Raw genomic sequence first — 17780 nt, 5'->3', positions numbered from 1 at the left:
CCTCACATGTTCTCCCCGTGTCCCCTAGGGTAGATACCCTCACATGTTCTCCCCGTGTCCCCTAGGGTAGGTACCCTCACATGTTCTCCCCGTGTCCCCTAGGGTAGGTACCCTCACATGTTCTCCCCGTGTCCCCTAGGGTAGATACCCTCACATGTTCTCCCCGTGTCCCCTAGGGTAGATACCCTCACATGTTCTCCCCGTGTCCCCTAGGGTAGATACCCTCACATGTTCTCCCCGTGTCCCTAGGGTAGATACCCTCACATGTTCTCCCCGTGTCCCCTAGGGTAGATACCCTCACATGTTCTCCCCGTGTCCCCTAGGGTAGATACCCTCACATGTTCTCCCCGTGTCCCCTAGGGTAGATACCCTCACATGTTCTCCCCGTGTCCCCTAGGGTAGATACCCTCACATGTTCTCCCCGTGTCCCCTAGGGTAGATACCCTCACATGTTCTCCCCGTGTCCCCTAGGGTAGATACCCTCACATGTTCTCCCCGTGTCCCCTAGGGTAGATACCCTCACATGTTCTCCCCGTGTCCCCTAGGGTAGATACCCTCACATGTTCTCCCCGTGTCCCCTAGGGTAGATACCCTCACATGTTCTCCCCGTGTCCCCTAGGGTAGATACCCTCACATGTTCTCCCCGTGTCCCTAGGTAGATACCCTCACATGTTCTCCCCGTGTCCCCTAGGGTAGATACCCTCACATGTTCTCCCCGTGTCCCCTAGGGGTAGGTAGTGGTATACCCTCACAAAAAACATGCAGTAATCCTGGTCTCTAAACTGCCTCCCCCTGGCCAGCCGGGGCGCCTGATGGATGGATAAAAAGTATAATTTTTAAAAAAAGCCAGAAGGGAGAAGAGTTTGGGACGTGTGGAGCGTTGTCCCGGCGTTTTTAGTGAGGGTACTTCCAGCTTCCCCGCGTTGGCTGATCTGAGTGCGCGGGAGGGTTTGTAGGGTTCAATCATACTTGCAAGAGCCATACCTTTGGTTGCTTTGAATGCCAGCATCAGAGTTTTGTATTCTGTGCGGGCAGCGACCGGGAGCCAGTGGAGGGAGCGGAGCAGGGGGAGACATGTGAGAATTTTGGCTGGTTGAAGACCAAGCGAGCTGCGGCATTTTGGATCAGCTGGAGAGGCTTAAGTGCACATGCTGGTAGGCCAGTAAGGAGGGGGTTACAATAGTCGAGTTTTGATAAGACTGTTGTCTGGATTAGGAGCTGGGCTGATTCCTGGGTGAGGAACGGTCTAATTTCTCGTATGTTATAGAGTGTGAACCTACTGGATCGAGTGACAGCTGTGATGTGAGCTTTGAACGAGAGCTGACTGTCCAGGACAACACCAAGATTCCTGGCTGTTGGGACAGACGTTACCAGGGCGTTGTCTACGTAAATAGTTATAGCTCCCGCATAGGGCAGGACTTAGCTGGGAAGAAGAGAAGCTCAGTCTTGTCTGGGTTCAGCTTGAGGTGGTTGGAGGACATGCATGTCAGCCAGGCATGCAGTGATGCGCTCTTCCACCTGAGTGGCAGAGGGGGGGAAGGATAGAAACAGTTGTGTGTCATCGGCGTAGCAGTGATAGGATATATTGTGAGCAGAGATGATAGTGCCGAGGGATTTAGTGTACAGTGAGAAAAGGAGGGGACCAAGTACAGATCCCTGTGGGACCCCAGTTTGGAGGGTTTGGGGGGATGATAACAGACCTTTCCAGGAAACCTGGTAGGTCCGGTCGGTGAGGTAAGGTAAGGTAATTTTATTTATAGAGCGCCTTTCAAAACAGTTGTTACAAGGTGCTGTACAATAAAATAAAAGGAATAAAATAAGAACATTTCAATCAAAAGTAAACCAACAATGAAATAAGAAACAGAGCAGCAAAGACAGTACCTAGAAATAGATAAGATAAATCAATACATAGAAATCACTGGAGCAAGCCAAAATGTTTGCGGTACAAATGCGTTTTTAGTAGTTTCTTAAAGATCTCAACAGACACAGCGTTTCTCAAGCAGAGTGGTAAATCATTCCACAGTGTGGGTGCAACAAATTCAAAAGCTCGATCTCCTTTGGTTCGCAGCTTAGTGGCGGGGATGAGAAAACCTTTGTCTGAAGACCTAAGTTGTCTCATATTCACCTTGGGGTGCACCAGTTCACTTAAATAAATTGGGCCCAGCCCATGAAGAGATTTATAAGTAATTAATAACATTTTAAATTGAATTCTGGAGTCGATAGGAAGCCAATGCAAGGCCGCAAGCACAGGAGTGATGTGTGACCTCCTGTGTGTGTTAGTTAGCAGTCTAGCAGCCGCATCCTGCTCACCTTGGAGGCTTGTAAATAGAGGAGCGACTCAATGTTGTAAACAAAGAGTTACAATAGTCCAGGCGAGACGAAATAGAGGTAGGACTCGAGGAGAACCATTTTAGTGCCGTTCCTAGATCCGCTAGGGTGTCTAGGAGCAGCTGGTGGTTCCCTGTGTCAAATGCTGCCGATAGGTCTAGGAGAATCAGTACTGCAGAGTGGGACGCAGCTTGGGCAGCATTTAGTGCTTCTGTGACTGCCAGCAGGGCAGTTTCTGTGGAGTGGGCCTTCTTAATTCCGGACTGGTTGGGATCCAGCAGGTTGTTCTGTGAGAGATGGAGAGAGAGCTGGTTGGAGACAACACGTTCAATGGTTTTAGAAATAAATGAAAGGAGTGATACCGGTCTGTAGTTCTTGACATCTGAGGGGTCAAGGGTTGGTTTCTTGAGGAGTGGTGTTACTCTGGCTGACTTGAGGGCAGATGGGACGCAGCCTGAGGTTACTGAGGTGTTGTTGATGGAGGTGATGAAGGGGAGCAGATCAGGTGCGATGGTCTGGAAGATTGGAGACGGGACAGGGTCAAGAGGACTGGTGGTAGGTCTAGAGGATGTCACTAGTTGTAGAACCTCGTCTGGGGAAAGAGGAGAGAAGGAGGATATGCATGGTATGTTGGGGTTAGTGTTGGTTGAATCAGATGCCACTTTATGTGGGAGGGGAGGAAAGGAGCTGCTGATATCATCAACCTTCTTCTCGAAGTAGTTGACAAAAACATCAGCAGTGAGGGATGAAGGTTGAGTGGGGGGAGGGGGCTTAAGGAGGGAGGAGAAAGTGGAGAAGAGCTTCCTTGGGTTAGAAGTACAGGATTGGATTTTGGTGTGGTAAAAAGAGGTTTTAGCAGTGGTTAGTGAGTGGGCGAAGGCAGAGAGGAGTGAGTGAAAGTGGGAAAGGTCATCTGGTAGCTTTGTCTTGTGCCACTTTCTTTCGGCTGCCCTTAGAGGTGTTCGTTCAGATCTGAGAGTTTCAGATAGCCAGGGAGCCAATGGACATGAGCGAGCTGGCCTGGATGAGAGCGGGCAGTGTTGGTCGAATGCAGATGAGATAGAGGAGAGGAAGGATGAGGTTGCAGTGTCAGGTGAGAGGGAGAGGAAGGACTCCAGGGAGGGTAGAGAGGAGAGAATAGAGGATGAGAGGGAGGAGGGGTTTAGGGACTTGACATTGCGTCGGGAGGTGACGTTCGGAGGGTTAATAGGTTTAGGCGGGAGGGTGGAGAGAGAGAGGGAGAAGGTTATGAAGTGGTGGTCAGACCTAATTAAGGGGGTAACAGAGAGTGTGGAGGGAGAGCAGGCTCTGGAGAACGCAGGGTCCAAACGACCTGTTGTAGAATGTGACACGTACGATGTAGTATTGAAGTGTAATGTTATATCTGCCCTGTGTTTTTACTGGTTAATAATGAAACTCTCAGGATGTAATAGACATGTTTAGAATCTGATCTCCGGTCAGAATGGGTTAATAATGAAACTGTCAGGATGTAATAGACATGTTTAGAATCTGATCTCCGGTCAGAATGGGTTAATAATGAAACTGTCAGGATGTAATAGACATGTTTAGAATCTGATCTCCGGTCAGAATGGGTTAATAATTAAACTGTCAGGATGTAATAGACAAGTTTAGAATCTGATCTCCGGTCAGAATGGGTTAATAATGAAACTGTCAGGATGTAATAGACATGTTTAGAATCTGATCTCGGGTCAGAATGGGTTGAATAAAGGTTAAAGGTTAAAACACTGTTCCCCAGGTGCACACGGACGCGTCCTTCCCCGCGGAACCCACGGCGTCGGAGCCCACCGGCCCTCCTCCCCCTCCCCCCACCTCCCCCCCCTCCCCCTCCCCCTCCTCCTCCTCCTCCTCCTCCTCCCCCCCACCCCCCACCTCCTCCTCCTCCCCCCCCACGCCCCCCTCCTCCTCCTCCTACCGCCACATGGAGGCGCTGTACGTGACCCTGGTGGCGGTGCTGGGCGGTCTGTGTCTGGTTCTGACCGTGGTCCTGCTCTACGTCACCTTCTGCACCGCCCGGGGCGGGGGCCGCGGGGGGGGCCCCGGGGGGGTCCCCAAGTTCTCCCAGCAGGGACTCCAGGTCAGTCGGTATTCAGTATTTAAGTCCAACGTCATTTTGTAGTGCTGCGTTACGTCCGGGTCCAAGTGGCACCAGCTCCCATCTCCGCATCTCATTGTAAATAGAATATCTAAACGCGTGAATCTTTTTAAATTGACGTTATTTTTCAGAAAGGAAGCCATATAGAGGGTTAAAATGGGTCTTAATGCTTCCAACTCGAGTAGAATTATTAATGTTTTGTACAAGTGTCCATGACAACAAAAATATATGATGTGGAGACAATAAAGACTATTATTATCATTATTATTGAAGGTGGCAACAGTCCATTTGCTCGGTAAAATATTTCAGGGGATATTTAGAATGTGTGGAGGCTTGAGTATGTTGAATCTAGTTTGCATTAATGAGGATTTAGTTAACACAATAAAATAAAATGGCGATAGTATTCCATGTGGGGCAGACGGCCTGTCACAGCCAGATTTTTCCAGACTTTCGTGGTTGTTTTCGTCTCAGATTTAGTCTGACGGAGCGTCACAGTATAACTCCATGGGGACACAAAAGCGACACAAAAGTAGGACCCGGAAGTATTCAGGAGGGGGCGCTCACGTCACGGCTAAGATACTGAGGTATCTCAGGAGGGGGCGCTCACGTCACGGCTAAGATACTGAGGTATCTCAGGAGGGGGCGCTCACGTCACGGCTAAGATACTGAGGTATCTCAGGAGGGGCGCTCACGTCACGGCTAAGATACTGAGGTATCTCAGGAAGGGGGCGCTCACGTCACGGCTAAGATACTGAGGTATCTCAGGAAGGGGGCGCTCACGTCACGGCTAAGATACTGAGGTATCTCAGGAGGGGCGCTCACGTCACGGCTAAGATACTGAATGGGCGCATGGCTGGGGGAAAGTGACTAAAGTTACACTACCATGAACTGAAGACCGTGTTATAATGTTTTTATTACTAGCCCTTACCCATTGTGAGATATTTCCCCCCCCCTTGTGGCCGCGGGGGGTACTGCGCCCGGGTGCGTTTTCGCATTTTTAATTCACTAATAAATTATTAATCATTAATGTGTCAAATCGAAAAAAGGGCTTCGTTAAGACCTCCATATTATTATGGTCAATGCCTGTGTTAAAAGCTATTGGTGCAGGCAGTGAGCAGCTATTATTATTATTATTATTATTATTATTATTATTATTATTATTATTATTATTATTATTATTATTATTATTTGTATTATTATTATTATAGGTATTAGGCGGTGTGGACAGCTCTCTGTTTGAACTGAAGACCGTGTTATAATAATGTTATTATTATTATTATTCTAGGTATTAGGCGGTGTGGACAGCGCCCACAGCTCTCTGTTTGAACTGAAGACCGTGTCCAGCCACTGTAACGGCCGGCAGAGTCGTCGCTCCCTCTCCCGCTCGCGCTCCACCTCCGTCCCCAACCTGGAGGACCTGATGATGGGGGGCGACGACGGGGTGGGGGGCTACGGCGGCATCATCGGGGGGGACAACGACGGGGCGGGCTTCTTCCAGATGGTCCTGGACGGGGACGAGGAGGACGAGCTGCAGCTGTCCCCGAGCAGGACGCCGCCGCCCGCGCCCCCGCTGCCCCCGGAGAGCTCGTTTGACCACGGGGAGGAGTTCGCCAACGGGTACGTAGCGGTGACCAGAGTTGTTTTCGTCGACTTAAAATAAGACGTAAAATGTTCGTCGACTACCTTTTTCCACTGACTAAAACTAAATAAAAACGAATCTATGATGACTAAAACTAAGACTAAATATACTGACAATTTCGTCAACAAATAAAAACTAAACTAAAATTTTAGGAAGGGACTAGTGGACAAGAGATCCAGTTTTATGCTGGGTTGCATGCTGAAAAGTGTACCAAAGTGTAAAATATGTCATTCCAACGACATCAAGGCCTGCCAAACAACAGTCTCTAAGTCATAACGTCTCGTGTCGTTGCCAGGCCTGCCAACAACAGTCTCTAAGTCATAACATCTCATGTCGTTGCCAGGCCTGCCAAACAACAGTCTCTAAGTCATAACGTTTTCGTGTCGTTGCCAGGCCTGCCAAACAACAGTCTCTAAGTCATAACGTCTCATGTCGTTGCCAGGCCTGCCAACAACAGTCTCTAAGTCATAACGTCTCATGTCGTTGCCAGGCCTGCCAAACAACAGTCTCTAAGTCATAACGTCTCATGTCGTTGCCAGGCCTGCCAACAACAGTCTCTAAGTCATAACGTCTCATGTTGTTGCCAGGCCTGCCAAACAACAGTCTCTAAGTCATAACGTCTCATGTCGTTGCCAGGCCTGCCAACAACAGTCTCTAAGTTATAACGTCTCATGTCGTTGCCAGGCCTGCCAAACAACAGTCTCTAAGTCATAACGTCTCATGTCGTTGCCAGGCCTGCCGACAACAGTCTCTAAGTCATAACGTCTCGTGTCGTTGCCAGGCCTGCCAAACAACAGTCTCTAAGTCATAACGTCTCGTGTCGTTGCCAGGCCTGCCAACAACAGTCTCTAAGTCATAACGTCTCATGTCGTTGCCAGGCCTGCCGACAACAGTCTCTAAGTCATAACGTCTCGTGTCGTTGCCAGGCCTGCCAAACAACAGTCTCTAAGTCATAACGTCTCGTGTCGTTGCCAGGCCTGCCAACAACAGTCTCTAAGTCATAAGGTCTCGTGTCGTTGCCAGGCCTGCCAAACAACAGTCTCTAAGTCATAACGTCTCATGTCGTTGCCAGGCCTGCCAAACAACAGTCTCTAAGTCATAACGTCTCGTGTCGTTGCCAGGCCTGCCAACAACAGTCTCTAAGTCATAACGTCTCGTGTCGTTGCCAGGCCTGCCAACAACAGTCTCTAAGTCATAACGTCTCGTGTCGTTGCCAGGCCTGCCAACAACAGTCTCTAAGTCATAACGTCTCGTGTCGTTGCCAGGCCTGCCAAACAACAGTCTCTAAGTCATAACGTCTCGTGTCGTTGCCAGGCCTGCCAACAACAGTCTCTAAGTCATAACGTCTCGTGTCGTTGCCAGGCCTGCCAAACAACAGTCTCTAAGTCATAAGGTCTCGTGTCGTTGCCAGGCCTGCCAAACAACAGTCTCTAAGTCATAAGGTCTCGTGTCGTTGCCAGGCCTGCCAAACAACAGTCTCTAAGTCATAACGTCTCGTGTCGTTGCCAGGCCTGCCAACAACAGTCTCTAAGTCATAACGTCTCGTGTCGTTGCCAGGCCTGCCAAACAACAGTCTCTAAGTCATAACGTCTCGTGTCGTTGCCAGGCCTGCCAACAACAGTCTCTAAGTCATAACGTCTCGTGTCGTTGCCAGGCCTGCCAACAACAGTATCTAAGTCATAACGTCTCATGTCGTTGCCAGGCCTGCCAAACAACAGTCTCTAAGTCATAACGTCTCATGTCGTTGCCAGGCCTGCCGACAACAGTCTCTAAGTCATAACGTCTCGTGTCGTTGCCAGGCCTGCCAAACAACAGTCTCTAAATCATAACGTCTCGTGTCGTTGCCAGGCCTGCCAACAACAGTCTCTAAGTCATAACGTCTCATGTCGTTGCCAGGCCTGCCGACAACAGTCTCTAAGTCATAACGTCTCGTGTCGTTGCCAGGCCTGCCAAACAACAGTCTCTAAGTCATAACGTCTCGTGTCATTGCCAGGCCTGCCAACAACAGTCTCTAAATCATAACGTCTCATGTCGTTGCCAGGCCTGCCAAACAACAGTCTCTAAGTCATAACGTCTCGTGTCGTTGCCAGGCCTGCCAACAACAGTCTCTAAGTCATAACGTCTCGTGTCGTTGCCAGGCCTGCCAACAACAGTCTCTAAGTCATAACGTCTCGTGTCGTTGCCAGGCCTGCCAACAACAGTCTCTAAGTCATAACGTCTCGTGTCGTTGCCAGGCCTGCCAAACAACAGTCTCTAAGTCATAACGTCTCGTGTCGTTGCCAGGCCTGCCAACAACAGTCTCTAAGTCATAACGTCTCATGTCGTTGCCAGGCCTGCCGACAACAGTCTCTAAGTCATAACGTCTCGTGTCGTTGCCAGGCCTGCCAAACAACAGTCTCTAAGTCATAACGTCTCGTGTCGTTGCCAGGCCTGCCAACAACAGTCTCTAAGTCATAAGGTCTCGTGTCGTTGCCAGGCCTGCCAAACAACAGTCTCTAAGTCATAACGTCTCATGTCGTTGCCAGGCCTGCCAAACAACAGTCTCTAAGTCATAACGTCTCGTGTCGTTGCCAGGCCTGCCAACAACAGTCTCTAAGTCATAACGTCTCGTGTCGTTGCCAGGCCTGCCAACAACAGTCTCTAAGTCATAACGTCTCGTGTCGTTGCCAGGCCTGCCAACAACAGTCTCTATGTCATAACGTCTCGTGTCGTTGCCAGGCCTGCCAAACAACAGTCTCTAAGTCATAACGTCTCGTGTCGTTGCCAGGCCTGCCAACAACAGTCTCTAAGTCATAACGTCTCGTGTCGTTGCCAGGCCTGCCAAACAACAGTCTCTAAGTCATAAGGTCTCGTGTCGTTGCCAGGCCTGCCAAACAACAGTCTCTAAGTCATAACGTCTCGTGTCGTTGCCAGGCCTGCCAACAACAGTCTCTAAGTCATAACGTCTCGTGTCGTTGCCAGGCCTGCCAACAACAGTCTCTAAGTCATAACGTCTCGTGTCGTTGCCAGGCCTGCCAACAACAGTCTCTAAGTCATAAAAGTCTCGTGTCGTTGCCAGGCCTGCCAACAACAGTCTCTAAGTCATAACGTCTCGTGTCGTTGCCAGGCCTGCCAAACAACAGTCTCTAAGTCATAACGTCTCATGTCGTTGCCAGGCCTGCCAACAACAGTCTCTAAGTCATAACGTCTCATGTCGTTGCCAGGCCTGCCAAACAACAGTCTCTAAGTCATAATGTCTCGTGTCGTTGCCAGGCCTGCCAAACAACAGTCTCTAAGTCATAACGTCTCATGTCGTTGCCAGGCCTGCCGACAACAGTCTCTAAGTCATAACGTCTCGTGTCGTTGCCAGGCCTGCCAAACAACAGTCTCTAAGTCATAATGTCTCGTGTCGTTGCCAGGCCTGCCAAACAACAGTCTCTAAGTCATAACGTCTCATGTCGTTGCCAGGCCTGCCAAACAACAGTCTCTAAGTTATAACGTTTTCGTGTCGTTGCCAGGCCTGCCAAACAACAGTCTCTAAGTCATAACGTCTCGTGTCGTTGCCAGGCCTGCCAACAACAGTCTCTAAGTCATAACGTCTCGTGTCGTTGCCAGGCCTGCCAACAACAGTCTCTATGTCATAACGTCTCGTGTCGTTGCCAGGCCTGCCAAACAACAGTCTCTAAGTCATAACGTCTCGTGTCGTTGCCAGGCCTGCCAACAACAGTCTCTAAGTCATAACGTCTCGTGTCGTTGCCAGGCCTGCCAAACAACAGTCTCTAAGTCATAAGGTCTCGTGTCGTTGCCAGGCCTGCCAAACAACAGTCTCTAAGTCATAACGTCTCGTGTCGTTGCCAGGCCTGCCAACAACAGTCTCTAAGTCATAACGTCTCGTGTCGTTGCCAGGCCTGCCAACAACAGTCTCTAAGTCATAACGTCTCGTGTCGTTGCCAGGCCTGCCAACAACAGTCTCTAAGTCATAAAAGTCTCGTGTCGTTGCCAGGCCTGCCAACAACAGTCTCTAAGTCATAACGTCTCGTGTCGTTGCCAGGCCTGCCAAACAACAGTCTCTAAGTCATAACGTCTCATGTCGTTGCCAGGCCTGCCAACAACAGTCTCTAAGTCATAACGTCTCATGTCGTTGCCAGGCCTGCCAAACAACAGTCTCTAAGTCATAATGTCTCGTGTCGTTGCCAGGCCTGCCAAACAACAGTCTCTAAGTCATAACGTCTCATGTCGTTGCCAGGCCTGCCGACAACAGTCTCTAAGTCATAACGTCTCGTGTCGTTGCCAGGCCTGCCAAACAACAGTCTCTAAGTCATAACGTCTCGTGTCGTTGCCAGGCCTGCCAAACAACAGTCTCTAAGTCATAACGTCTCATGTCGTTGCCAGGCCTGCCAAACAACAGTCTCTAAGTTATAACGTTTTCGTGTCGTTGCCAGGCCTGCCAAACAACAGTCTCTAAGTCATAACGTCTCGTGTCGTTGCCAGGCCTGCCAAACAACAGGCTCTAAGTCATAACGTTCTCGTGTCGTTGCCAGGCCTGCCAAACAACAGTCTCTAAGTCATAACGTTCTCGTGTCGTTGCGAGGCCTGCCAAACAACAGTCTCTAAGTCATAACGTCTCATGTCGTTGCCAGGCCTGCCAACAACAGTCTCTAAGTCATAACGTCTCATGTCGTTGCCAGGCCTGCCAACAACAGTCTCTAAGTCATAACGTCTCATGTCGTTGCCAGGCCTGCCAACAACAGTCTCTAAGTCATAACGTCTCATGTCGTTGCCAGGCCTGCCAACAACAGTCTCTAAGTCATAACGTCTCATGTCGTTGCCAGGCCTGCCAACAACAGTCTCTAAGTCATAACGTCTCATGTCGTTGCCAGGCCTGCCAACAACAGTCTCTAAGTCATAACGTCTCATGTCGTTGCCAGGCCTGCCAACAACAGTCTCTAAGTCATAACGTCTCGTGTCGTTGCCAGGCCTGCCGACAGCGGCCTGTCGTCGTCCACGCTGCCCGGCGTCCTGCGGAAGATGCACGGCGGCGGCGGCTACGTCCTGCTGACGCAGCGGGCCGATGGAGACACGTCGCCGCTCTACCACTCCTTCACCGAGGAGCTGAACCGCATCCTGGAGAAGAGGAAGCACTGCACGCAGCTGGACCCCACGCCCGACGAGAGCTCCATCTAGTGGCCGCCCCCTCACACTGCACCCCACACAGCACACAGCTCCATCTAGTGGCCGCCCCCTCACACTGCACCCCACACAGCACACAGCTCCATCTAGTGGCCCCCCATCACACTGCACCCCACACAGCACACAGCTCCATCTAGTGGCCCCCCATCACACTGCACCCCACACAGCACACAGCTCCATCTAGTGGCCCCCCATCACACAGCACCCCACACAGCACACAGCTCCATCTAGTGGCCCCCCCTCACACTGCACCCCACACACCCCACAGCTCCATCTAGTGGCCCCCCATCACACTGCACCCCACACAGCACACAGCTCCATCTAGTGGCCCCCCCTCACACTGCACCCCACACAGCACACAGCTCCATCTAGTGGCCCCCCATCACACTGCACCCCACACAGCACACAGCTCCATCTAGTGGCCCCCCATCACACTGCACCCCACACAGCACACAGCTCCATCTAGTGGCCCCCCATCACACAGCACCCCACACAGCACACAGCTCCATCTAGTGGCCCCCCCTCACACTGCACCCCACACACCCCACAGCTCCATCTAGTGGCCCCCCATCACACTGCACCCCACACACCCCACAGCTCCATCTAGTGGCCCCCCCTCACACTGCACCCCACACAGCCCACAGCTCCATCTAGTGGCCCCCCCTCACACTGCACCCCACACACCCCACAGCTCCATCTAGTGGCCCCCCATCACACTGCACCCCACACACTCCACAGCTCCATCTAGTGGCCCCCCCTCACACTGCACCCCACACACCCCACAGCTCCATCTAGTGGCCCCCCCTCACACTGCACCCCACACAGCACACAGCTCCATCTAGTGGCCCCCCATCACACTGCACCCCACACACCCCACAGCTCCATCTAGTGGCCCCCCATCACACTGCACCCCACACACCCCACAGCTCCATCTAGTGGCCCCCCATCACACTGCACCCCACACAGCACACAGCTCCATCTAGTGGCCCCCCATCACACTGCACCCCACACAGCACACAGCTCCATCTAGTGGCCCCCCAGAGCAGCCCCCCAGAACTTTTGTATTAATTTTATGAGAGTAGCTGTGTGAGTCACGTCTGCATACAGTAAGTTAGGCCCATATGGCGAGGAGGGAGGAGCCTATCTCCTGTTCCTGTAGCATGAGGAGCTCAGCCCCGCCCCCGGGACATGACGCTAGCCTGACGCAGAGATTCACCCCCCCATCTAACCGTCGATGCCGAGCGCCAAGCAGGGAGCCGCTGCATGGGTCCCATTTTTACACTCTTTGGTATGCTGTGTGAACCCGGCCGGGGGAATCGAACCTCCCAGTCTCATGGCGGACACTCTGAGACCACTGGCCCTCCTTCCCCCATGATGACTGACCCCTAGTGGTGTGGAGGGGGACTATAGGCCGTATATGAACCGCTGCTGTCGTGTTTTATCCCATTCTGAACGGGAACCCATTTTGGTGTTAGCATCATGTTATGCTTTAGCTATTGAAAAATAGCAGATCTACAAGCTCATAGCGCGCCACCGAGTGGCGCGCTACGAGCTTGTAGGTCTGCTATTTTTGAAAAATCGAAGAACGACTGACATTTTTTTAGAATCTGATCTCAGGTCAGAATGGGTTAATCAGACCGGTGTGTGTCCCAGTGGAAACCTCGTATGAATCTGATCTCAGGTCAGAATGGGTTAATCAGACCGGTGTGTGTGTGTCCCAGTGGAAACCTCGTATGAATCTGATCTCAGGTCAGAATGGTGTAGGTGTGAGTCACGTCTAACTGTAAACCTCAACACGTGGCAGCCTCTCTGAGACTCCCCCCTGACTGTACAGAACGGCATCAACGTATTCTTCCAACGCAAAACAGACGGACAAAGAAACATCACGGGAAAAAAACAACATCAACCTGACCGGACTCCACATTGCACTCCCTCCCCCCCCCCCCCCCTCCCCCCCCCCCCCCTCCTCCTCCTCCTCCACAGTGTCCTAAAGGACAACAGGGAAGCAGTAACCGAACCGTCCTATACCTCAGTGTTTAATTTAGCCCCAAAATGAGGAGCAGAGGTTGGATCAGGAACGGGTCAGAAAGTTCTCTCACGCTACGGTACAGATGTACTGTATACTGTATGTGGGACACAGAGATCTGGGCCTAGAGAGACTATATTTAGAGACTGCAGAGAGAGAGAGAGAGAGAGAGAGAGAGAGAGAGAGAGAGATTCACACAGATGCACTCCAGTGCTGTTGGTGCCAAAACGCCTCGATGTCAACCGCTCCCTCCCAAGAGCTGTTTTTCTGTAAGACGGCGACATAAGAGCCACAGATGGCTGGCTCTGCTCAGCACTATGTATGCCCATTACCAATACATACAGTCTGACCCACTGTACGCCCCTCCCTTTACCAATACATACAGTCTGACCCATAATCTATACACCCTTTACCAATACATACAGTCTGACCCACTGTACGCCCCTCCCTTTACCAATACATACAGTCTGATCCATAATCTATACACCCTTTACCAATACATACAGTCTGATCCATAATCTATACACCCTTTACCAATACATACAGTCTGATCCATAATCTATACACCCTTTACCAATACATACAGTCTGATCCATAATCTATACACCCTTTACCAATACATACAGTCTGATCCATAATCTATAGGCCCTTTACCAATACATACAGTCTGATCCATAATCTATACCTTTACCAATACATACAGTCTGATCCATAATCTATACACCCATTACCAATACATACAGTCTGATCCATAATCTATACACCCATTACCAATACATACAGTCTGATCCATAATCTATACCTTTACCAATACATACAGTCTGATCCATAATCTATACACCCATTACCAATACATACAGTCTGATCCATAATCTATAGGCCCTTTACCAATACATACAGTCTGATCCATAATCTATAGACCCTTTACCAATACATACAGTCTGATCCATAATCTATACACCCTTTACCAATACATACAGTCTGATCCATAATCTATACCTTTACCAATACATACAGTCTGATCCATAATCTATACCTTTACCAATACATACAGTCTGATCCATAATCTATACACCCTTTACCAATACATACAGTCTGATCCATAATCTATACACCCTTTACCAATACATACAGTCTGATCCATAATCTATACACCCTTTACCAATACATACAGTCTGATCCATAATCTATACACCCATTACCAATACATACAGTCTGATCCATAATCTATACACCCTTTACCAATACATACAGTCTGATCCATAATCTATACACCCTTTACCAATACATACAGTCTGATCCATAATCTATACACCCTTTACCAATACATACAGTCTGATCCATAATCTATACACCCATTACCAATACATACAGTCTGATCCATAATCTATACACCCTTTACCAATACATACAGTCTGATCCATAATCTATACACCCTTTACCAATACATACAGTCTGATCCATAATCTATACACCCATTACCAATACATACAGTCTGATCCATAATCTATACGCCCTTTACCAATACATACAGTCTGATCCATAATCTATACACCCATTACCAATACATACAGTCTGATCCATAATCTATACCTTTACCAATACATACAGTCTGATCCATAATCTATACCTTTACCAATACATACAGTCTGATCCATAATCTATACACCCTTTACCAATACATACAGTCTGATCCATAATCTATACCTTTACCAATACATACAGTCTGATCCATAATCTATAGGCCCTTTACCAATACATACAGTCTGATCCATAATCTATACACCCTTTACCAATACATACAGTCTGATCCATAATCTATACCTTTACCAATACATACAGTCTGATCCATAATCTATACACCCTTTACCAATACATACAGTCTGATCCATAATCTATACCTTTACCAATACATACAGTCTGATCCATAATCTATACACCCTTTACCAATACATACAGTCTGATCCATAATCTATACACCCTTTACCAATACATACAGTCTGATCCATAATCTATAGGCCCTTTACCAATACATACAGTCTGATCCATAATCTATAGGCCCTTTACCAATACATACAGTCTGATCCATAATCTATACACCCTTTACCAATACATACAGTCTGATCCATAATCTATACCTTTACCAATACATACAGTCTGATCCATAATCTATACCTTTACCAATACATACAGTCTGATCCATAATCTATACACCCTTTACCAATACATACAGTCTGATCCATAATCTATACACCCTTTACCAATACATACAGTCTGATCCATAATCTATACCTTTACCAATACATACAGTCTGATCCATAATCTATACACCCTTTACCAATACATACAGTCTGATCCATAATCTATACCTTTACCAATACATACAGTCTGATCCATAATCTATACACCCTTTACCAATACATACAGTCTGATCCATAATCTATACCTTTACCAATACATACAGTCTGATCCATAATCTATACCTTTACCAATACATACAGTCTGATCCATAATCTATACACCCTTTACCAATACATACAGTCTGATCCATAATCTATACACCCTTTACCAATACATACAGTCTGATCCATAATCTATACCTTTACCAATACATACAGTCTGATCCATAATCTATACACCCTTTACCAATACATACAGTCTGATCCATAATCTATACCTTTACCAATACATACAGTCTGATCCATAATCTATACACCCTTTACCAATACATACAGTCTGATCCATAATCTATACCTTTACCAATACATACAGTCTGATCCATAATCTATACCTTTACCAATACATACAGTCTGATCCATAATCTATACCTTTACCAATACATACAGTCTGATCCACTGTACGCCCTTTACCAATACATACAGTCTGATCCATAATCTATAGGCCCTTTACCAATACATACAGTCTGATCCATAATCTATACCTTTACCAATACATACAGTCTGATCCATAATCTATACCTTTACCAATACATACAGTCTGATCCATAATCTATACACCCTTTACCAATACATACAGTCTGATCCATAATCTATAGGCCCTTTACCAATACATACAGTCTGATCCATAATCTATACACCCTTTACCAATACATACAGTCTGATCCATAATCTATACACCCTTTACCAATACATACAGTCTGATCCATAATCTATAGGCCCTTTACCAATACATACAGTCTGATCCATAATCTATACACCCTTTACCAATACATACAGTCTGATCCATAATCTATACACCCTTTACCAATACATACAGTCTGATCCATAATCTATAGACCCTTTACCAATACATACAGTCTGATCCATAATCTATACACCCTTTACCAATACATACAGTCTGATCCATAATCTATAGGCCCTTTACCAATACATACAGTCTGATCCATAATCTATACACCCTTTACCAATACATACAGTCTGATCCATAATCTATACACCCTTTACCAATACATACAGTCTGATCCATAATCTATACACCCTTTACCAATACATACAGTCTGATCCATAATCTATACACCCTTTACCAATACATACAGTCTGATCCATAATCTATAGACCCTTTACCAATACATACAGTCTGATCCATAATCTATACACCCTTTATCAATACATACAGTCTGATCCATAATCTATACACCCTTTACCAATACATACAGTCTGATCCATAATCTATACACCCTTTACCAATACATACAGTCTGATCCATAATCTATACACCCTTTACCAATACATACAGTCTGATCCATAATCTATAGACCCTTTACCAATACATATAGTCTGATCCATAATCTATACACCCTTTACCAATACATACAGTCTGATCCATAATCTATACACCCTTTACCAATACATACAGTCTGATCCATAATCTATACACCCATTACCAATACATACAGTCTGATCCATAATCTATACACCCATTACCAATACATACAGTCTGATCCATAATCTATAGGCCCTTTACCAATACATACAGTCTGACCCATAATCTATACCTTTACCAATACATACAGTCTGATCCATAATCTATAGACCCTTTACCAATACATACAGTCTGATCCATAATCTATACACCCTTTACCAATACATACAGTCTGATCCATAATCTATACGCCCTTTACCAATACATACAGTCTGATCCATAATCTATACACCCTTTACCAATACATACAGTCTGATCCATAATCTATACCTTTACCAATACATACAGTCTGATCCATAATCTATACACCCTTTACCAATACATACAGTCTGATCCATAATCTATACACCCTTTACCAATACATACAGTCTGATCCATAATCTATACACCCTTTACCAATACATACAGTCTGATCCATAATCTATACCTTTACCAATACATACAGTCTGATCCATAATCTATACGCCCTTTACCAATACATACAGTCTGATCCATAATCTATACACCCTTTACCAATACATACAGTCTGATCCATAATCTATACACCCTTTACCAATACATAC

General features: G+C 47.6%; 1 protein-coding gene across 1 annotated transcript in view; it reads left to right on the top strand.

The window, feature by feature from the left end:
• LOC310874786 (semaphorin-4G-like) overlaps nt 1-11243 on the top strand; it is a gene marked incomplete at both ends in the record, with an annotated part of 139976 nt that extends 128733 nt beyond the window's left edge. Inside the window, 3 exon segments of the mRNA XM_083787650.1 lie at nt 4240-4423; nt 5727-6058; nt 11036-11243. Coding sequence (XP_083643776.1) covers nt 4240-4423; nt 5727-6058; nt 11036-11243 — 724 coding nt within the window.
• Between the last annotated feature and the right edge of the window lie 6537 nt (nt 11244-17780).

The sequence above is a fragment of the Protomyctophum parallelum genome (genome assembly GCF_964188405.1).
Source record: "Protomyctophum parallelum genome assembly, chromosome: 17".
NCBI classification, from domain to species: domain Eukaryota; kingdom Metazoa; phylum Chordata; class Actinopteri; order Myctophiformes; family Myctophidae; genus Protomyctophum; species Protomyctophum parallelum.
The sequence above is the reverse complement of the archived record's forward strand: the minus strand, read 5'-3'. Positions and strand labels throughout refer to the sequence as shown.